The sequence below is a fragment of the Acromyrmex echinatior genome, chromosome 5 (genome assembly GCF_024713525.1).
Source record: "Acromyrmex echinatior isolate Ae372 chromosome 5, ASM2471352v2, whole genome shotgun sequence".
NCBI lineage: Eukaryota > Metazoa > Arthropoda > Insecta > Hymenoptera > Formicidae > Acromyrmex > Acromyrmex echinatior.
Window position 1 is genome coordinate 14,503,329 of NC_141856.1, and position 24,141 is coordinate 14,527,469.

The 24,141-nt window shown below is 32.6% G+C and overlaps 2 protein-coding genes across 22 annotated transcripts in view; one reads left to right on the forward strand and one right to left on the reverse strand.

The window, feature by feature from the left end:
• Ca-beta (Calcium channel protein beta subunit) overlaps window positions 1-9,756 on the forward strand; it is a 96,689-nt gene extending 86,933 nt beyond the window's left edge. For 18 of the 21 annotated variants that reach the window (XM_087406574.1, XM_087406576.1, XM_087406577.1 and 15 more), the window contains one exon: window positions 58-9,756. In XM_087406574.1, coding sequence (XP_087262700.1) covers window positions 58-212 — 155 coding nt within the window. In that variant the 3' untranslated portion in view covers window positions 213-9,756. The remainder of the gene's footprint in view (window positions 1-57) is intronic. The other 3 variants (XM_087406579.1, XM_087406582.1, XM_087406580.1) reach the window with 2 other exon arrangements.
• A 690-nt stretch (window positions 9,757-10,446) lies between these two features.
• The window catches only part of rau (RA domain-containing protein rau), a 34,807-nt gene continuing 21,112 nt past the window's right edge, over window positions 10,447-24,141 (reverse strand). The window contains exons 3-6 of the mRNA XM_011064992.2: window positions 14,184-14,440; window positions 13,440-13,503; window positions 12,793-13,041; window positions 10,447-12,448 (exon numbers count right to left, since the gene is read on the reverse strand). Coding sequence (XP_011063294.1) covers window positions 12,077-12,448; window positions 12,793-13,041; window positions 13,440-13,503; window positions 14,184-14,440 — 942 coding nt within the window. The 3' untranslated portion in view covers window positions 10,447-12,076. The remainder of the gene's footprint in view (window positions 12,449-12,792; window positions 13,042-13,439; window positions 13,504-14,183; window positions 14,441-24,141) is intronic.

A 24,141-nucleotide genomic window follows, 5' to 3' on the forward strand; every position in this document is an offset into this window, starting at 1 on the left:
GTCGTGTAGATATCACTTTGTAAATTACAATCTAATCTTGCTCTGTTTCTAATTCAGGAGCTAGAGATGAGTCAACGAGAAGATCACGAATGGATCGGATGGATCGAAGCGAACGCATGGATCACGAGTATGGCGAGGAAGAACATAGCATCGATTATGGCAATACTTTGAGACGTCGCAAACAGCACGACTCGAGTCTTAATGCTATTTAGGAGCTGGGGCCCCGGGGCCTGTCGCTTCAGCGCTGTCCCCATCTGCGCACCACCGCCCTTTAGCGGGCTCGCCTCCCGGTAACGCTACCGAACGCTAAGGAAGTGCGCAACGCTACCTCGCGATAAGATCGCTGCGCTCTGTTAGTGGGGGCTGTTTCCTGTTGCGTTACTCTACGCCAGCGATCGGCATCAGATGTAACTTTCAGCCAGATTTTCGTGTCGACGCCCACTACTCTTCTGAGGAACTTCAATACGCTACCATTCGCCAGCAGCGTGCACGTTAATCCCGGAAAACAATTTGCGCTTGCATTTTTATTCGCGCTGCCAACAAAAATATATATATATAAATTGAAATGTAAAATTTTAATTGCTGCTTAATTGGAGAACACGATTTAGTTGCGACGTAACTGTTGGAAAACTGAAAATTTTCTGGCATGCTTTAAACATGCATTCTTATCTTCCAAAAGCTCTTGTGTTTATAATGATACACATTTGCATTATACGCTGCTATTATTCCTTTTTACACTGCTGAATACTTTGATAACGTTCGCGATTAATTGTATAATTACATTTTATTAATAATGAACAACAAAGACGGTTTTCATTATAAAACTTCTTCTACTTCTCTTTTTCTTCTTCTTCTTCTTCTGATATGCTACTAATCAACAGAGTAGCGTGCAAGTGTTATCAAAATATGTTCATTCCGATAAATCTTAATTGTTTATCGTCAAACTGCAAAGAATCGAAAGCAAAAACGCTGTTATTACTGAACGAATTCCATTAGCACATTACAAATTCAACAATTCGCACATATTATCTATTTATAAAAGCATATCTTCATCTTTGTACGTCGCGTCTTCGCCAATTAATGCCCCAATCAATATCACGAACGTGTATCACTCTGGCGATGTCATTCACAATTGCAGAGTTATGCTATAGTCATTGATCATACCAACTACCAAACTATTCTCACGCACAAATACCATCAAGTTGTACTTACCTGATGATGTATGCTTAAGGGCTCTGCTGCGTGTTATGTAGAGGGAACATGTCAACTCCGCTCATTATAACAATTAAGCGTACTATGCCAAATGTATCAAATGCTCACCGTAATAATTACTGGCCACGACAAAGTGCACGCATCGTTTTGAGATGCACATGATATCGTACATAACATCTTTTATGCTACTTTATACAAAAGGAAGATAATATTATGGAATAATACTGTAAAAGAAAATACACACATTTGACTGCATTCGGTACTCCTTGTTAAAATATACTACTCAAAGTCGTTCACGTATTCAACCAAATCGACACTATGCATTTTTCATATGAAGTATTACAGAAACTTATTCTCGAACCTTTTTCGAAAGTTTCACACGCAATTAGGAAGAAACTCGAAAACTTTTTCTGAACAATTCGATCTCATTTTCATAATCTTTACATAATTTAAAATTGTTTCTAATCAAAAAATTTGCGAATATAAATTCTAATCAAAAAATTTTCTTATATACATATATACATATATTCTACACACTCTACATCTTCGATGGACTCTTTATAAAGACAAATTATTTGCCAAACTAAAATTATTACGATAAGGGTGAATTTCTTTTAATATTTACGTGCGATTTTCTAATTAGCGAGTTTTTATCGCTAATAGTTAAGGGTTCGAGCGTAGTTTAACGATCGTTTAAACAAATTATCCCAACAGAAGTTCTACAGCCGATTCGAAATAATCTTCCGGTGTCCTTGTCCATTGCGATATAAGCAGGACAAATTCCCCATTCGCGGAATCAGCTCAACGACACTAGTAGACGCGCGAGAAAATCGCGTAGGACGAGGAGACCAAGATAGAAAGTGACTCGAAATAGAGTGAAAAGAGCCCTGGGGCCTTAATCCCTGCACCGACTCCTCCCGGGCCCCAAAACCAAGTCTTTATGTCGAATCGGCGATCGACGATCGACGCGGTATTAAGTATTTCTTATAAAAGAGATTTCACTTCTCTCGTAGAATTTAATTATAAGAAATGATAATGACCACTATAATTCCAATTGAAGAAAATTAATGATTATCTAGAAAAATAATGTATGATCGATTGAACAGCTAATTTTATTAATAGCTAAATCATTTAATAATAAAGATAAAAAAAAGCTTTAATAAAATTTTGCACTGATTATAGATATATTAATTTGATCGTCGATCGTGATAGTTACCATAATGTAGTTACCATAATTTTACAATCGCTGAAGAGCGATTCATGATGAACACAACTCGGTAACCTTGAATTTGATCGTGGAAATTGAAACCCATCGTCGATCGCAACGGCGGATGTAGCTGAAGCGATTTTAACGATCGACGTAGTGACACTTAACATCAAAATTAGACAAACTAATGTAGAAACAAAATTGTTCTTGGAGATGTTTTTGATTCACGAGACAACAACATGGTTCGAAATTAGAAGAAGATATCGGTGCGGTGAACACATGAAAGTTTTCGATTTTGATTAAGCGCGTCAACGACCTAGCACGTCGCTTTATGATGCGTTTATAGGTTTATACGTTTTGCTGAAGCTATGCGAAAGTATACGTAATACACACATACATTGCACATCAATGAAAACGATTTGTGTATATGTTAATACATACATAATAATACACACACACACATATATATATATATATATATATATATATATATATATGTTAATTGTACACACAAGTGATAATTCCATCTGTATCACTTGTGACAAATTTTAATTAAGATAAAAGAAAGTTAAATAAGATGTTTAGCAGAGATGTGAATAAAATCTACTTGGCTTTTCTAAGATAATTATAGACTGAAATGAATATAATTTAAAATATAATATAATTATATTTTTCAATGTATATGTTATATAAATATCATTCATTATCTTGATACACACTATTTAATTCGCAAAATATTTGATTTACTTCTGAAAAAACATTTAGTTGAAATAATTCTAAAAATCTAAATTACTCTTTTATGTGATAAATATTCTATATTTTTATTCACATTTTGCATCAGTGGCGTTATGTAAATATTGTAAGAAGCCTTTAACAATTACCGTTCAAGTTTTCATTCACGCAGCGTTGATACGTTACAAATCGGCATCTAAGAAATACGACTAATTAAATTTTTAATTTGTTTTTTACAAAGAATATTTATTGTATCATGAAACTTTTAGTACGTGATATTGCTCATTGCGTATATCTTGTCGATTCCAATCTGTGGAGCGATCTGATCGACAGTGGTAAAAAATAGAAAGAAGTCGATCCATTTTGCAGGCACATACGCGAAACATTTTCTGTCTAGGGGTGCATTTCGTTTTACGCATGATGCGCATGATATATCATTTATCCTTGCTGTTCACCGAATGTTAAACAAGGATAAATGATGCATTATGCACATTATGTATTATGCGTGAAACGGAATGCACCCTAGAACGATATGATTAAATTATATTTTCGAAAAAAATAAAAATAACACTTAACGCAAATAAAACGTACAAACATCTTAAGGCGTTCTCGCAGCCAAAATAGCTCGGAATAGATCATCGGCATAAGTCATTATTTAGGATAATTAATTAGGAACTTTTCCTATATATTATACGCGGTGATGCATGCACTTTTGAGTAGCGATATTCTATATTGTATATGTTGCTATATAAACTAGATGCGGGTAATCTTAAACTGATTTTTATATGTTCTTTCGAGAATCGAGTATTAGCTATTCTTTATTTGTATAAGGATAAAAATTGTTTAAAAATACTATTTATTTATGCTTGTTTTATTTTAGTCGTCGTAATTTAAAAGGCATAAGTACATTTGACACATTTCTTGCAATTAATACATTTATGAAAACTGCGAAATGTCGAATTGTAATTTGAATATCGCATAGATTATTTCGGTGCTGGGTTGTTTGCTATTTAAATACGGCATGATCGATAAAAAATAGTGTTTTGAAAACTGTTTTGTGATTTAATAATAATATAAAATATTCTTAATTGGTATCAATATTTTGAATATTTTTTATTAACTTATAAGCAAAATTTTTTGAAGAAAGAAAATAATAAAATTTTTCTTTAATCTTCCATATAAATTTTATAAAAACTTAGATCCGCATTTACACCTCCATGCTTATCGATAAATGCGAACATTTATTATTGAGATTCTGTAGTATATATAAAGTAAACTGTAATATATGTATATTAAGTGAGCGCATATATTGATAAAAGTGAAGTGTGAATTTTATTTTTGCCAAAGAAGAAAAAGGACATTAAACTGTGATTAAACTAATTAGGATATTATTTTGCAAACTACTAATTCAAAAAATTCAATTTTGCCGAGAAATATTTATAGCATATAACATCTTGTTGTGCAGTCGATTGCTACCAATTAAGATATCTATTGTGAAAAACGTGAAACATGATTGATTTGCGCACGCTACGATTACGTACCGTGTCCATTCATCTTTTTTAATACTTAAATCTTAGATAGGTATATATTTATACGGATATTTGCCTCTCTTTGAAGCATTTCGAAGCTTCGCATGAGATTTGGTGCCGACAGGAATTATCGCGCCAATATCGCTTATCAGAGTGTTGAGAATGTAAATTTTATCTTAGGAAGAAATTTTGTAAAAAGAGTTACAGATATAAATATCTAACGTCAAGCGTTAAATAAGAAAGTTGAGAACAACAGAGAAGTTCCAATTCTTTAACAATTAAAATATAAAATCATCGCTGAATCTTCTCGATGTGAAATTTTCATAACGTTATTGCAAAACGAATTCGAATGCAAAATATATTTCGAGATAACCACGAAATTCATTTTGCAGCCTAGATTTGTACATATTAGGTAAATACGTTTCGTCATAATTGCTGTGAATCTATATAAAAAATTCACGCTGTTTTTTGCTTCCAACAATAAGTTCATTTCCTATAAATTAAATCCCAAGGAAATGCGAGTACACGAATATTCTGGATGTAAAGAAATCCGCTTAACTAATCTTCAGATGTGCTTATAAATAGTTGTTTAATGAGAAAAAAACTTTTAGACATTTATTGCATTTGTTTCAGAAAGGAATACAGTTATTAATATGACGTAAATATATTGTTTATTTATTATTAAAATTTAGCGATTATATTTTTGGCAATCTACTTTGCATATTTTTATTTCCTGTTCTTTTACTGTTAATTTAATTTGTTTTGCAATAATCTGCAAAACAAATTATTGCTGTATGAATGATATTTTGCAGGAAATAAATTTAAAGCATATTGGATGGAATAGATTTCACATTCTTCAAAAGAATGTAATATTGTAAAGTCAATTTATACATATTACAGCAAAATTCTCTGTAAAGCGGTTTTCTGCAGATCGAGAACACCGTTCGATTGATTGATTGATTCTGCTTGTTCGTGGATCGGAAGTCCGAGCAAAGTGAACTATATAGCTATAGTTGTGCAAGATGTAATATCTTATAGATATTTTTTAATTATCAAGATGAAAATTTTTATAATATTTTGTAACTCCTCAGGATATAAGCAGCGATGAAAATTTACACGATGAGTATATTAACTCATATACGTACACATACGCATCTACATATACGGAAACGTTCCTCTAGAGGAAGTGCATCTGCGGCGAAAATATTTGATTTGAGTTTAAGATTTAGCTGCTTCGATTCATCTGTTACTTTCCACATCGTTAATAATACTTCATACATGTAACGCTCAAGTAGCGCCGAGAATTCAGTATGTATAGCTTGATGGAAACGATCCTAAAAATACCTACATCCTTCGATCACAAGTGCTTAGATCGACGCTCGTAGTTTCCATACGTAATATACGATTGACTCAAAATCTCGTTGGAACGAAAAATCATCGTCATCGTCATCGAATTTTGAAACAAACAAAATTCTTCGTAGAACTTCGACAAAATTCTTAAATTATTGTCTGTGTGAAGTTATATGTACAAAAAAAAAATGAATTTCGAATATCTTTTATTTTGCAATAATTTGAATCGAACAGAAACATTTTAGAGTATTAAATTTATCATGTTGATTTATGTCATTGTGAGCATAAATTATTCAAAGAGTGTAGTTTCTCTCTATATACTTTTCAAATTAATTTTTTCAAGATTCGATGACTTGATTAAATGATTTGTGCATTTATGTATAAAGAGTCCCATCGCCTATAAGCGTTAGATAAGAAGCTTCGATTGAGGATGATCATAGGCGAGGCGGAACATTGAAAGTCGAATTGGGAACATACCAATTTTCTGAAGACTAAAATGATTCTACGAGTATCGACGTTAGATGAAAGAGACGAAGGCTGGAATACGCTATGAATAGGCTATGAATCTTCGATATTGTATGATAAACTTGCTTAAATTATACTTGCGCCTAAATAATTCCATAGGTGTAATTTGGATTTAAAGATATTTATAACATTAGTTGGTATAAACCTTGATGGTATAAAATAGAAACAGTTGAGATGGCATAAAATATTCTATAAATATACATAGAAATATTCTATTTAGATATTCATATTTATTTTAAAAAGAACATTTATAGAATGTTCCTTAGAATATTCGTAGAGTATAAATATAAAAATATATAGAATATTCTATAAAATATTGTACAAAATATTCTACTTATGTTCATAAAACGTTTATAGTTGTGCCATTTGATATGATTATGCTATGAACATACCATGAATATTTGAAAACATTTCGTTTTGAGTTTCATTCATACGAATATTCTTAATGAACATTCATAGAATGTTTCATAGAATTCACATGCTATCTGGGAATAGTTAACATTTTACACCAACTATCGTTTTATACCGTCAAGTTTTGTAAACATCTTTAAGTTGAAATTACCATCCAGACGATTTAGACACAAGGATTTGAATAAGTTTATCCTATTTGTTGTACGAATTGTGCGCGTGTAGGGCGCGAACTGACCTGATAATTGCGTGGAATTTGGTTCGTTGGCTCGCACTGTGTGCATGTAATAATTATTCGCTTAGTTAGTTGATTACGGTATTGCACCGTTGACGGATGCTCTCACGCGATCGATGCGTTCGCTCGCAAAGTTAAGGATCGAAATATTTATTTGTTGGAACGGAAAGAGAGTTTAACGATTGATTGATGTTGTTTGATTCATAATTGATAATTAAATTGCTTGTACGACTAAGTATTTTGTCGCATCGTGTGCACGCGGATTTGTAATTAGGATGATGGAGTTAAGAGATCTCTTTTAGCTTCGAATACAAGATGAAAAATCTCGAAGCTATTCGCGGATCTAATTTGACATTATACAATGTGCGCAGGGATGTAAAATTTTAACGGATTCATCGTGGCGGAATCGTCGACGACGATCACTTTGATTGTCGTAACGATGGATTGCGGGAACGATCGAGAGACCTCTTTGGGACGACAAATCATTTTTGTTGATAGATTACACGTTAGAATAATTATTTGATTAATGCTTAGTTGATTAATGATTATTTCATTAATTCATAGAGCGTATTTGTAGAGTAATTCTAGTCACAATTACAATTTGTGATAATAAAATCTATTATGCGCGTAGATTTTTAAGTAGAGTTTTAAGAAGAACTTGTGGTCGATGTGGTAAACGTTATGGATTTTTATCGGTCTTTATAGCTTGCAATGCTACTAATACGTCGAGTCGTCGACGACGATTTCCCTCGTTCGTCCCATCGACGTGTTTATTGAATGTAACCCTATATGGTTGGAAGGTCCAAACGAGGATTGAGCACAGGCCTTAGGTGCCCTCGCAATAAAGCGAGAGAAACATTTGGCTAATGAAAATCCTCTCAGTATGATTAAAATACTATGAAATGTTCTATCCTTGTATCGAGGCTTACGGCATAATATTGTTGGTGGTGTAACGCGATTTCGAAAGTATGTCTATATAGCGAAAAGAGGAAATGCGGTGTAAGACTGCTACAGCGTTATATATCGGCCCGAATTGATGTGTTTTTTTATTCTTAAGTAAATATAAATTAAGATAATAAATTTTATTATAAATCAATAATACTTGAAAATTCTCTAGTTAACGTATTACGAAAAGTAATCTATATTTAGATTAATTTGTAGCTTTTTATAAGTACTTAAAAAAATGCGGTATAGCTTTTTTGTAAATATATTATTGATAATTGTTAATTAATAGTTGTTTAAAACAGAAAGAAGTTTCGAAATAAATATTGATAGCGCGAAAGCATAGCTTCTTTAAAAATGCTAATACATATTGTTAAAGAATTCACGCATGTATCACGAGAGAGACGTCAATTCGGGCCGACTGACGTTTGTACGAGGATTAGATGCAATTCTGGATCGCGTGTGTAGGAATCGTTAAAAAAATGATAAACTTCGTGCACGCGCGAGCGTCCTCGATAATTCCCTTTTGTGGCTGGTTCGTCGGATCAAAGATTTTCTCTGTATATTATCTATATTATTGTCACACAAATGCGCGATCAGCGTCGCCTACTGATGAACGCGCAAATGTTTTATAGCACGTGGTAGAATGCTCCACGTGATCCACCCGCGATCCATCCGTTTTTCTTAAGAAGAGATTTATTTCACTATTGTTGCACCAATAATGAGGAAAGCGAGAGAGAATGAGAAAGAGAGAAACAGAAAAATAAAATATTTGTAAATTATTACGTTAAATTGTGTCATATGTTATTCAATTGTACATCTAATTATAATGATCGTAAGATGACTGTACAGTGGATTAAGAAAAGAAGAGAAAGAGAGAAAGAATATGCATGCGTGCGTGAGCGAGCGAACGAGCAAATGAGAGAATATGGCTTGCGTATAATGCGTGTAGTTGTTTGGAGATGGAATTGAGACGTTTAATTAACGAGATGTTGTAAATTGTTCTATAGCAAATGTGAAAAGCGCTACGGCTGTTGCAACGCGCTCCTCGAGAGTCCTCGAACAAACGCAGACGAGGACATCTCTCTTCCCGTTAGAATATCGACCTTTAAACATCTTTAAACGAGCGGAAGCTCGTCAAACGTTTCGGTGATTTTCAAGGGACGAGCTGCTCTGACCGTTTCGATGTTGATATGTCAATGCTGTGATGTTATCCTTTGATCTTTAAACAAGAAAGAAGCTATATTCCCAGCCCCCTGACACACCCCACCTACGTACCGATCCCTCTCCCCTTAATCCCTGAGAGATCCTGGCAAAACAGGAGGAACCGTGAGATACCAAATATTTCTATTATTGTAATTCCACAATAGCCCTTAAAATAGCTAGATTTTAATCGTATTTAATGTAAAGATTATTATTGTTACATCTCAGTGATTCTTTCCTTCGTCAGTGATGTTTTGGAGAGATGAAAAGCGAAAGTAAAAACGAGGAATGCGACAAAGCATATTTTAAAAATCATTACAGTGGACGGCCGATTGGTTCTCTCCCGCACGTCACTGGTACCCGAATTCCTACATCTGTCGCATTTGTAAATAAAAATTTTTATCGTCACATAACACTGAAACAATTTGTATTTTCCCTAAATTGTTTTTCATCAATGGAAAAGTATTTTGATGATGTGATATATTAGATAAACAGTTTGAAAAATAATGAAAAGAAATTTTTCATGCAACAACAGATAAAAACCTTTATCGCATAAAAAAAGAAAATAGCATAATTTATTGTATATTATAATCAGAGCGCTAAAACTCGTAAGATTTCATCATGAATCTTTTCAATTGTTATTTATGTATGTAAAATTGATTTCATATGCGTTGTTACTACTATTTAATAAAATCTTTTTTTTTATATTATTTTTTATATTGTTGAGGAAACGACTAGTTCAGATCTATGAAAGTGGCTTATTGTAAAATCTTATAAATCTAAGTTATAATTGAAGAGCTCGATACAAAAACCGATCAGCTTTATTTTTAAAACTTACTACAATTTTAACAGAAACCTATTTTTCCAAGTATATTTTACAAAATATTTTACGAAAATTGTTGAAATATGTAAAAAAATCATACACTTTTTTCGGAATTGTCGGAGTTATTCATTTCTTATACCAAAAGACGCAGAGAATGTTTGGTACGTTAAATCTACTCGAAAATTAAAATTCGCCAAAAAAATGGAGCTGACCGATTCTTACATCTTTAAATTGGGCTCTTCAATTGTATATTCAGGCAAAATAAAAACATAGAGAATAATTTAGGACACATGAATCATTATTCGTATTCTCTCCTATAAAATATAAACGGACAATAAGATACAAAAAGATATTTACATTTTACGTAGGTACATTAATTCGACACATAAGTGTGACGTGAAGTCATATCCTATCGACACATCGCTATGCTGACGACATACATATCAAAGACTCCAGTAGATAAATGCACATTCGGCTGCCGTATTCGACACACATGTTACTCTACGTTTTTTATATACGTATCATACCGAGAAACTCTTTGGTAATAAAATATTAAACGCACTGTAATAAAAAGATATAGCTTAATCTTCATTCATTTTCTCTGTACGTGGAAACAATGAAGTCACGCGAATCACCATTATCGCGTAATTTTTAAAACATTTCGAATTTCAGATGCGATAATTCAATGCGATAAAATTGTTTATCTTTGCGATAGCGAGGAAATGTGTTTACAATCGTAAGTCAACTTGTTTGACGTATTGCAAATTACATTTCTGTAATCATTGCAATAGGAACGATAAATGTATACCTATACCATTGAAAGTGATTATTACAATTTTTCGCGGTAATTCAAATCAACATTATAACGGCGGATATTACTTAATTATTTCCCGTTTATGTATAGGAAATATACGACCGGTATCCTGTTTAATCGGATTGCACGAAATTTTGGATAGATGAAATTGTAAATAAATTAAAATCGCGTTTTTAAACGAGCTTAACTAAATGCTCTTTACGTACTTTTTACATTACATAAATAAATAATATTATTTCTTTCCTTATTAATCATCTTTTGCTTTTCCTTATTAATCGTCTTAAATCGCTCCACGTGAAGTCTTATTTTTGAGTTATGCAATCACGGTTTTATTGACGTCATCTATCGATTAATATTACAAGAAATATAAAACAATTTATTATCAAGATATCGACTTGATATTTCTTTTTTGAACATAAAATGAATGTTTATAAAAATCATCGAATTTATTTCGGACTTGATAAACTCTACACATTTATATAAATGCGAAAGAACATATTATTTATTTGTATATATATATATATATATATTTATATGTGTATATATACTACGTATCTAAAATTTTATACGTCTACCTTTGGTACAATTTCCCGCACTACTAACTAAATATCGTAAATTCTCTTTGTTCAGTGTTATCAGCCTTTAATTAGCTGAAATACAAGCGGAAAACGAGCATTTAAGCATTGCAATTTAATCTCTTCCTTGAATTTTAGAAAATTTCTATTCATTAAAATATTATAATCAAATATATAAATAACGGCCATCGAAAATTATCATGTATTTTTCGTATTCCTTTAATGAACTTCATCAAACTATTATAGCAGGATTAATTAAAATGAGTAAAAGCAACGATAATTCGAATGTACATTTGTAACAAAAGAAGGTAAGCTACCTTTTTAAATAAAAATCAAAGGTATACATTGCTCACGCTTCATAGTGCTCATAGTATTTGACGTCTAAATGTTACACAAAGACAAATGCTATCGAACAGTTGCAATATGCGTATGTTTCTCGTATCTTCAACGAGTTTCTGGTAACTCTGACCGTTTTCGCGATCGACGCAGCTTCTTTCAACTTCTATCGTGCTTACGATTTCTTATATAAAAAGATAATTCTCGTAATCGGCATAGGAAGAGGCAGTGACGTGTTTTGTTGAGAGCGGCGTCGACGGAACGCTCTGCGGAAATTGCTGCAACCGCGGCAGCTGCACTTGCGGAAGATCCGTTCCGTGGGATACGACGATTCGTGACGTCTGACTGATGGAACCTAACGACGATGAGTGATGTTGATCCCGATGAATAACGTTATTGTTGTTGTTATTTGCGGTAACGCTGTTTTTTCTAGCGAGATGATGTAGGCCCAAATGATTATTGTTTTCGATTCTCGTATTGTAATGGATAGGAAGACTATCCTGGAGATCCAGCCTCGACATCGCCATGGTAATGCTTGAGTCCGACGCCCACATACTCTGAAATGACGTTGGATTATGTAACAGATTTGACTTTCTATTAAGCACTTATGAATAATTCTGATGACAGTATAATTACACGGATTGGATTTTACAATTGTAATTTCTTTGTTTGAAAGTGTAATGTCTCATACTCTCTGTTTCTTAGAGATTGATAGTAGAGAAGCTGATTCACTATATGAGACAGCTTATATAGACAAAGCAAAATTATAAATAATAACTGTAATACAATTCTTTCGCGAATGTATTTTCCAATTAAAATGTAATATCAAGAATTAACCTAATTATATTTGACCAAATATTTTTTGCAAAAATACTAATTTAATGAATTTACTATCACATACCCTCCGCCTATGTTGATTATAATCTGGATTACGCCTAATGCGAAGATGCCGATCCGCACTGGTCCACCGTTGCGTGACTTTGAGTGGAGAATCATCGGGATGTAATTTCCTTTGGTACTCTTCACCTTCGCAGACCTCGTAGAGAGAGAATTGCTCCACCGGTTCTTTGGAGCTATAGCAACTTAGCAGCATTTGGATCAACTCGTCTACGGTGGTCTGCTCTGAGACCAGAAGGCTTTTGTACTTAGACTGCGAACAATAAACCGAGTTTACTCACAATTACTGCAATACATACTGAAACTCCTTTTTAAGTAATAATTTTACTACCGCTTTAAATACTTTGAAAAAACTTAAATAATACTTTTAGAAGTGAAATTATTAGTTTTTAAAATAGATACTATATTATGCGAAAAGTAATTTACCAGTAATTGTATAGTACTTAAATATATTTTTTATTTTCAAACTATATATATATTTAGCGTTTATAGGATAGAAAATATATTACAAAGCAATTTACAATTTATTATAAATTACAAATTTCTTTTACAAGAATTTTTCTTATACATATAACATTTTACATTAGAATTTAGTATTAAGATGTAGTTTGTTTTTTTTATTTTGTATGTATAGAATAAATATTTATTTACCCCGGACATGAGAGCGCTGTCGTATATTTTGACAAGTCCGCCACGGTGTGTCTGCAACGAAAACCTGCAACAAAGAGGAGGCATATATAAGCACATAAGTTTATGCATCAGAGATTCCATGACAACAGCAGGAGTCGGTGAGTTCAAAGGACACCAGACCGAGCGTTATTTCTATATAAAAGCACCGGTTTTGCGTCGGGAGACAAACGCTCTCGTCCTGCTCTATTACGCGTATAGTCGCGCCGGAAGTCTCAGACTGCCGAGAAAACATCGGCCTCGTAGGGATTTCCTTCGCAAATAAACCCGTTCTAATCATCAAAGAGCTACATTCAAACATTCTTTTTATAAGTGAGTTGTAATATTTTTCATCCACTGTAATGCCGTATCGTGTCGCAACTTCAGCATTACGATGCGTACTTGGCGCGCGTGGAATCTCAAAAAACGTCCCCGTGTTTCTTCACAACGATCTATAACATTTACAGCCGCTATCAAAATTCCATTTTGTTTCGTAATCCAATAGCCATATTTACATTCTTTGCAAACCGTATATCAAAGATTTACAGCGATTTATTTGTGTCCAAGAGTTATATCAGTGAGCAACGCGAAGAACGTCGAACCATTGTTAACTCGTGCTTGGCGGCCTACGGGATGTGTTTATAGTTCGTCAGCCCTGAAATTACGTCACGAAGCCGACCGAAACTGAAAGGGCCGGTGGTCAAGTACAAAGGCAGGCAAGGAACGTACTTGGAATCGCCGCGAGGATGACAGGATTGCAGGACAGCTGGCCTCGCGTCCTCGTCAAGGGGCAGGATGGTACGCACATTGGCCCTCCTCACGGTCACCTCCATGGTCAAATAAAACAACCGGGGGTCGCGATGTCTCATGCGATACTTGTTCAGAAGATTTTGTACGACCTCGCGACAGGTCGTCTCATAAGTGATGCTTAGGGTTTTATATTCGATGTCCGGTCGCAGGCAGTTGGCGTAGACCTTGATGGTGGTCTGCAAAGAAAATTGAAAATTTTCCATTAATATGAATATTTTATATCAATAATGAATTATTCTATCCACTCTAGAGCCTTCTTTCTTAAAAATATCTCGTTAATGTCTCGTTCTTGTCGGAAAATATACCATAAAAGGGGTAGAAATTCTTTCAGTTGTAAGCTAAATTCAGTAGCACAGGAAGGCGACGTCCTGTTTGGTGGTACAGTTAATAAAAAAACGCGGGCCTTGACAATCAGTCCATAATTAACTCAGACGTTGGCCACGCGCGCGACATAAAACGCTATCAACCCTTCCGATATGACTGGTTATATGGGGATGCGTGCACCGAAAATAAACCAGACACCAGATCACCCCATTCACAGATGCCACTGCGCGTAGGCATATGTTAACATCCATATTAATATCCGCTTACCGGATCTATGCGGATTTAGAATAACAAATATAATTTCGTCTAAAATAGCTAGAATATATAATAAAGACTGAAAAGACGCAGACATGTGGAAAGAAAGAATCCATAAAGTTGTTCATTTATTTAAATAAATAACTCGATAAATAATTTTGTTATATTTATTGGGTACGAAACCTATTATGTGCTATTATTAATTACTTTATTTAATTTTCTTGTTTGGAAAAATTTCCATATGTACACTGTTATTTAAATAATTCTTTTAACAAACTTTATTAACAAGTATTAGCGGTCTTATAAATATAACAACACTCATCTCTGCATTAAAAGAAACTTCCCACATTTTCAGCATTAAAAATGTTCAGGTGCCAGTGCCACAAATCAACGGCTTGCTAGCTTGGGTGTCGCGAACATATGTTTACACGTAAAGGGGTCTTCCCTCGAAGCACGAGTTTTCGTCGGTAAGATTTTACGAGTCAGTTGCTTTTATCACTTTGTCGAAAGTCCTTTGATCCGATACACACGTCTCACGAGTGTATATTCGAACGCGCTTCCACATTCATCCAAGGAATAATTTCGTCGAAGTTTCGTATAAATCATGAAATCGTTACAGGAAACAGGAACCTGGGTTATGAAATCCAGTCTAGATCCGGTTGAGTCTTTATCGTGTGAAATAAACACGTTTCGATGACAATCATGGGATTATACCCTCAATCTCCTTATTACAATGTCAACAATAGCGTTCATTGCGTACTGGTGCAATCACGTATTATGAGTTAAATTCGTGGAGGTTATAGTACATTATTATTATATTTTATCTTTTATTTATAGACGCCATGGAGGTTCCTCAAAAGATGATATCGTAGATGACTGATTTACAGTTTCATAATTGAAAGGAAATGATTCGCAATATTTAAGTTCCACCTTAAGACAAAGGCTATCGAATCTTTTGATTAAGCATAAAGATATAAATGTTCTTTTCTACACATTTTTATTTTTTTTTATTTGTTAGCGCGCTTGTAGAAGAAATACGTATAATTCGATATAAATTCGCCTCGAAATTCTCAGTAGAGTTTTACAATGATCGAGAATCGAAGATTTCGAGGGAAATATCGAATCTAACAAGTGGCACCTTAACGAAACCGAAGGTACCACAGCGTTGACATAAATATACAACGCCTGGTATCCTTGTTATGTGTGTGACTGCAAAAAGATTTTCATCTCATCAGCAAACCCTGCATGTTTTCGTAGAAATATCTTCACATGTGTAAATACGAAATTTCTGACTCAGCTGTTGGAATTCCAATACATTTAATTAATGCGATTTTCAGTGCGCGTGCAATCCAATCTTTGTACAGCTTTTTTCCTTAAGTACACCGCATCCGGCAAGGTACAAAGATCATTATGAATCATTTATTCTAAGTAAATGACGGTACATTTTTTTCTTTTAAAATACTTAAGTAATGTATTTTAATTGATTAGAGAAGATAAAAAGATAAACTCAAATTGTTTATTAAATATCAAAATTAAAAGTTTTATATGTATATAGAATTAATGCACACACATAGTTGAATAAATTATTTAGTCATTACAACTATAAAATAGTTTATTTAACTGCATATATATGTATATTAATTTCATATATAAAAATTGTATAGTTATCATCATGTATAGTTACCATCATTATATTCTCTCTAAGTGTATATAAAATCAATATTTAGTATATAATTCAATTTAAAAGAACAGTTTTTTTATTAATTATTTATCAAAATGAGAAATTCATAAGCACAAATACTATCCATTGAAAATGAATAATGACAGAAGTCACTTTGTTATAAAAATTGCATAAAAAATCGTCTGATGGGTATAATCAAGACTGATGTTTGACCAATGTTTTTATTTAACTGGCGGCTAATGAAAGAGAAAATAACGACAGAGTTAGAAGGCATGCGGGTGTCAAAGCAAGGTCTGTGCCTCATCAGGATCGAAAAGAACATTTGACATCCCGTTACGAGCGGTAAGCTTCAATATCTCGTACCCTGTTATACAGGGCAGACAGAAATACGTCTTGAGATATTTTAGTTCAATGTTTCTTCAAGTTGAAAGTATTGCTCGCGCACGATCGATACCACCATCAAAACTGCTGCCTCAATTTTTTGTCATTGTAACTATCATATAATGCACAGGATTGTGACATCAATATATAATACTAACAAGGAGAAGTTAAAGTAAATTAAACTTAGTAATCAAATTTCTTTAAGAAACTTTCTTCTCTATTTTTTTATTTATTTTAGTATTTTATGCAGAGTTGTCTGATCTAAATTACTGAATATTTTCTTTTTAGTAGAAACTTAGCTGAACAAACCGGACAAAAATTATAATTATAAAATTAGATCAAATATAAAATTTAATTAGAGAAATTGCTTATAATATAATTTTCCAAAATTTTGAAATCAGAATTTCGGTTCAATAAAAAATAATAGACTATTACTTAATATAAAATAATTTTATTATTAAAAAAAACACAAAATTAAAAAATGTCTCTTATATTTATTATATTTAACATCTGTTAAAATATAAAATATTATAATCTGAGGATTGTAGTCTGTTGTAAGATCATAAAATTGATCAATCATTAATTAATTATTAATCATTAATCAATTAATTGGTTATACTTCTCTGCATTTTATATTAGTTTTAATAAATTAGATTTAGATCTGACATACTTTATAAATTTATTACATGACAGTCGTAGACATAGAAATTTCAAGTCAAAATTTTAATTTCTATACACATATCAAGTCAAAGATACGTTCTTTAATGTAAATGTAATTCCTGTGCATTTAATAATTACGTTTCACTATATATCAAATCAAATTAAGTTCCTGATTAAAGATACCAGGTCTTAAACGGCGTTTTCCTCACTCCACGTGTTTAGCAAAATGCCCTAAATATCGGTAGGTAGCGTTATATGTTTAAAATGAAGAAACATTACTGAAATCCGCGAATTCTATTTATAAATTTCTTTTTATAATGTAAATTTTATTTTATTTATTAGATATATTTAAAAACCGGACACATGATGTCTGTATGATTTCAACCGGATACTGAACAAGACTCCCGAATACCTGACAGTCCGGTTTAAAACCAGACGATTGGCAATCCCAATCTTATGTCTTGTCTTATTTATCAATACAAATACCAATGCAGATTAACTTTAATCTATATTTTTATTAATGTATATTAATATTAGAGTTAACTTAAAACTATGTTAACATGGTTAACTCTAACATTAATCACTTCTCTGTATGACTTACTGTTCATCTTTTTTTAATTCTTAGAACTAGAAACAGAAGAAGTTAATTCAATCTAGATTAAAATTAACCTACATTTGTAGAAATGGTCATTAATCTATATATTGGATATATATTGAAATTAAAAACTTTTTTCTCTGATATATGTCGTATTCATGCCATGGTCGGGGTTATCAACGTGCAACTTACCTTGCATAATGTGCACGATGATATCACCGTTGCTATTTATAAAACAACGCGCAATGGAGATTTTGATAACGTGTAGACTAATTTTTTGTGCCCTTGATCTTACATTACAATCAGTAATAGAATACAGCAAGATTTGTCATCGAGATAATAGCAATCACCAAAATGTGCATCATATTAACTTTAGAAAAAATGTATATATATACATATACATATATATATATATATATATATATATATATATATATATAATGAAAGGTATAAAGGTTTTAAAAAGTATTAAATTTTTTAGCAGTTTTGTAATCAGACTCTATAATTATTTAAATACCGCGATTATCATACGCAAAATTTTTGTCACTATGATGTAAAATTATTATATACATTACGAGAGTTTAAATTTTATAAAAGTAATAAGAGTTCTTTTCTGTATACGGTATTTTAAGATCAATTTAATCAATTGCTTTCTGAAAGGAATTATAATTATACATTGGAGATAGATTGTCGCTGACGACTTCGCTTTTTTCATACTCATTAATTACGAGGGTGATTTAACATGGAAAACGACTATATTTTTCCATCATCCTAAAAATTCATTCTGTAAATCGAAGCTCTAATAAGAAAACCAGATTGAGGAATTCGAAGAAGTGAAGGAAGTCCCAAAATTTAGCTGCTAATATGCCATATCGAGCACACAGTTCATCAAAAAAATGGAGCATAGAACGGAATATGAGCGCCATATGTCACGGGATGCCTTCGTAATAACGGGGTCCAATTTAACTGGAATCCATAAAAATCTCGAACTTGCTCTTCACAAACGCTATAGATGTACAACTTCTAAGTTGTTGGTACGTTCGAAACCGGTAGTTCAGTCATTGCTTGCCTTGACTTCTGTCTTCTTCCTGTTTTTTTGATTCGTTCTGTTTTGTCAGCAGCTTGTTAGCGCTCTAAATATAGTCACCTTTATCATAAGTTTATCGTTATCAACTTAGTTCTCGCTTCAAAACGTCACCCATTATATATGTATATCCCCATTTAGAGCAAGGTAAGCAACACCTTTCAACAGAAACATTCTTTTTTATGTTCACTTTTTTCTAATTAATAAATATTATTGTTATTACATTATTATTATTTCTAATTAATATATGTATATTATTATTAATGATATTATTATTATTATTATTATGATCTCACTTTTGCGCTATTCTGTATGTATATATATATATATATATACACAATTAATCTTATATATATATATATAATGTATATATATTTAACAGTGTATTTTTATTGAAAAAAATTAATTTAAAAACTTATCAATATTATATACTTTTTGTCTACACGAAGATACTTCGAAAAGATTATTAACCATAAAATATCGAAATGCATTATCATGTATTTATTATGTGTATATGTATTTCTTAATAATTATTTATTATTTTCAATTAACGTAAATAAAAATTGTAATTTATTTATATATTTAACTGTATGATTATAATAACGAATATAATTAAATTATCTGATAAAAAATTAAGTATATTCAAACATTAATTTTTAAAGTAAATATTATAATAATTATTTAGTTATTTCGAAAGAGAGAAAGATCTTATATTAAGTATAACTAATAACTATAAAGGGAGAGTGACGTTTGGGTCTACTACGTTATATTGTTCTTAATACGTGTTGTGTCTCACATGGCGCCGTCTATTTATATTTGTTCTCCAGTTGATAAGATGAGCGACGCTGACGCTGTATTCCTCTCGAACAGCAATCAAGTTAAATAATAAAAAAATATATTTAACGATGATAGTCTCCCGTGCTTTACTTGAAAATTGTAAAATTAAACGATAAATTGTAGACAGTAGCCTGTGTATCTGGACCACTACTGGGCTGCCAGTGATATTGTGTATAATGTGAGGTCACGTTCAATTGCTCGAAACGCGATAGTGTCGCAAATTATGTGCTTGCTTGCTTCACGTGGAATAATCTATTACAGAAATTCATATAATCTCTCAGCATTTCTACGCTTTAATTATGAATTTTTAAATGTGCTGTCATTACTTCTTGATTCTGTGGCAAAATAAAATTTTCTAAATTGATAAATGATCACAAATCATAAATATTTATTTACATATATATTTTTTCTAAATATTTAAGTAAAATTAAGTTACTTTTATGTTAATATCTTTTACTTAAGATAAATCTAGAAATTCTAACATATTGATGTACAGTCATCATTTATTTTAAATTAAGGTTAAAATATTAGACAATATCGCGAGCACCCTGTAGATTCGGCGTATTCGAGGTGGACGACGTTCATTTCCATGCAACTCCACGTAACCCATGAACAGCGATTTCAATGGCTACCGCTAGTGTCTCCTCCCAGGTAGGAGATCCGTGCATAATAAATTTCTTATCCCGGCGCTCCATTGAATCTCTTCTTTCATGCATGGCACGTGCTTTTCGGCCTTCAGCTGCCATTTTTCCTCGTGGAGTCTTCAGGTACCGTCGTTACTCGAGCACGTGTCCCCTCTCGTTTATCCTCCTCTCGGCTTCCGGCCGGGGAAGGGCTCGAGAACGAGCATAAAACAAAAACTCACTTCTAAATGGACAGAAAAACGCTGCAGCTCTGCTATGCCCCGCTTTAAGATTCTGAAATAATTATCCGAGAGAGGTGATCCAGTGAGCACGACGTAAAACCGACATTTATAATCATCGAAATGTTATTACTTTGCCTTTCACGTAATTATTTTTAATTAATACTTTTATTATAATTTTTATTAATTATTACTTTTATTAACTTTGTCTTTACATTAATACAAATACAGTGCAATTTTTATTTCTTGGAAGTGGAGATAGTTTAAACAAGGATAGATTTACAGATGATAATTTTTATTTGGATACAATCAGGATATACATTTTTGCTCGTCTGCGATCAGAGTGAAAATGATACTCTCCAGCACCTGCATCATGCGTTAACAAAGCTTTGCTGATCGCACATAATTTGACCAGCATATCGCGTGAAACTGCCATTGGCCACCTTGAATATTGTCAGCAGATAATATAGAATTTCAAGTATCATCGGCTTTAATTAATTTGCTAATCATGCGACACTCATCGTTGTGATAAGGCATAACTTTTTCACGCTATTGTTAACACGCGGATAATATCGATAATAATATTCTGAGAATTAATGTCTGTTGACTATATAATTAAAATTATCTAGTATGTAACTGTAGTTACCAGACTAAGACACGTTTGCTGGCGAATCTTCAATGAGGGATCGTCTCCCGAATTTATTATTATTATTATTAATTGTACACAGAAAAAAATGTTTAGTTGTATTAACCGAAATTTTTGTGAAAAATAAATAATCCAGAAAGTTCTAGTTAAATCTACAAGATTTTTTGTTAAATCTATTAAAATTCTAATAGAAATAACTAACATTCAGTAGATTTAATCAGAAATCCAGTAGACTTAACTAGAAATCATTCATTTTCCATCAGAATTCCAGTAAATTCAACTAAACATTTTTTTCCATGTAGTCACATATTTAATTAAATAATTGACTAGAATTAAATCTAACAATCTTCTTAAAAAAAAATAAGATTAATGCGATTTGGATAAAGTGCTTGTTATGTTAATTAATCCCACACGATCTTCCTGTCGCAGTCATTAAATTCAGAGCATTGCAATTGATTCGAGTACAATCACCACTTTCTCTGTTTTCCCAGATCCCACGTAAATCGTCCTTTCAGGATCGTTCGCTGATCCAGTGATCTGCGAGATTACGAATTCGTTGAGAAATCTCTCGACGGATATCTCCTGGCGGGTTCTTACTTTCGCACCACTTTCCCGTTGCAAGACAATGCTTGCTACGAAAGCCATGGGAGCCATAATTGTTACCGAACGATGCACGTTTCACACGCTCGGTGAAAAATCATGTGACTGGAAACCGTGAGGTGAAGATTTGACGGTGGCTCGCAGAAACGTCGCCCGCGTACGACTTGTTCTTTTTTTTTTATATTACGAATTGTCGCACGACCTGGTTTACATAATTTCGATCTATAATAGGAATAACTGTTACGGATTGGGTAACGAGCTTGTTTCTGCGAGCGGATACTGTTTTACTTGGGAAGTCTCGGAGTTTCGTAGAAATTGCGGAAAATCGCTTCTGTCACGGCTAATTTATCGTCACTAGATTAGAGATCGAAATAATGAATCTGTCAGAATAAAAAATAATTGCATAATGTGGATAAAAAAAATTTATAACAAATTTCATTTACAGTGACTAAATAAAATTGTCTTAGATTGCAATAGATATATCATACAAGATATTGTAGTTCCAAGAATTCTCTCTCATTCAAAGAATATAATGTGTTTTATAAATTATATTATATAGCGGAATAATGAATTTTCTGTTGGGAAAGGAGCTAAAATTTACAATTTACTTATAGGTGGCTTGGTGAGATTAATTAAGAGGTATTCCTTCTTTGCATCTTATCTGTCTTAATTAGCGCAGTAATTTGAGCTTTGCATAACGAACTCTATATATTTTAGTTTCGTTCTGAGAACCCTTATTTACCATTAGCACGAAGGCGTCGGTTTTCACGGTTCTTCTTGGCAGGAAGAAAACGACGCTAAATCGAGCGTGCCGAGTTCAACTGCAGAGTCTCTGAACTCGGCCCTGGAGGTCAAGAATTCCATGCGAGGGTCAATCACTGTCACTTGCATTGTCGGAGTCCAACATTTCGAAATAACTGATCGAGATTTCTTTAAAAATATCAAATTTTATTAATCGCGACAGGCACAGTGCAATATATTTGAGGCTGATTTCGAGCTAATGCTTATTTATGTTCTACAACAATTCTATAAAAATGAAAAGATCTTAATTAAAAAATAAACTCATTGCCTTTGTTTATAGTCTACTTCATTTTCTATTTGCGTGAAACGGAAGTAAAACTCAAATATTACTGCAACATTTTGCATGGTTCAATTTCCACGGAACAGTAAACTGTTACATTTGGGTTATAAAATTGAGGATGTTACATCGCATGAAGTTGATGACGGTAATAATGATGACGATGCAATGCCATGTAGTGTGGGTCAAGATTATCTTTGTGATCTCTTTTTATGGATTACCGTTGTAACGGCAGATTTATCCGCTTCTATTTTATCGACAATGTTTTCAACATTTTATAAATCCAATAATAAAAATAAAAAAAAGTAAAATTATCAATATATATATATATATATATATATATATATATATATATATCACCCATATAAAGAAGGCAAACGATGTTCAAAATTATTCTAAATAAATGTCACATCTATATTAATTGATAGCAGATATTCAATATATATCTATATATCTATAATAAGTTTTGACATTAAATAGCAATCTGGCTATTATCTACTGTTATATTAGTTTTTTTTTCTTTAAAAAAACTTTTACATAAATAAACTTTCTATTTATGTATTAAAGAATCTAACGTAATAACTTTGTGTCAAAAGAACTGACAAAGAAAAAAAACGAGAAGATACACTCTAATAAATATATAATAAAAATCTCGAACTACTAAGAAGCTAACGATAAGACACGCGCACAGATAAAATTGTCAATCAATACCATATTTATGATACGTTGTATCTCTGCACACTACACTCACATCTTGATAAGAAGCCACTCGCGAAGGACCACACAGAAGCGCGCCTTCTCAAATTCGCTCGCTGGAGGATCGGCCGTGTCCGGTCGCGAATGTCTACGAGTAGCTGACAATTGACACCCGTTT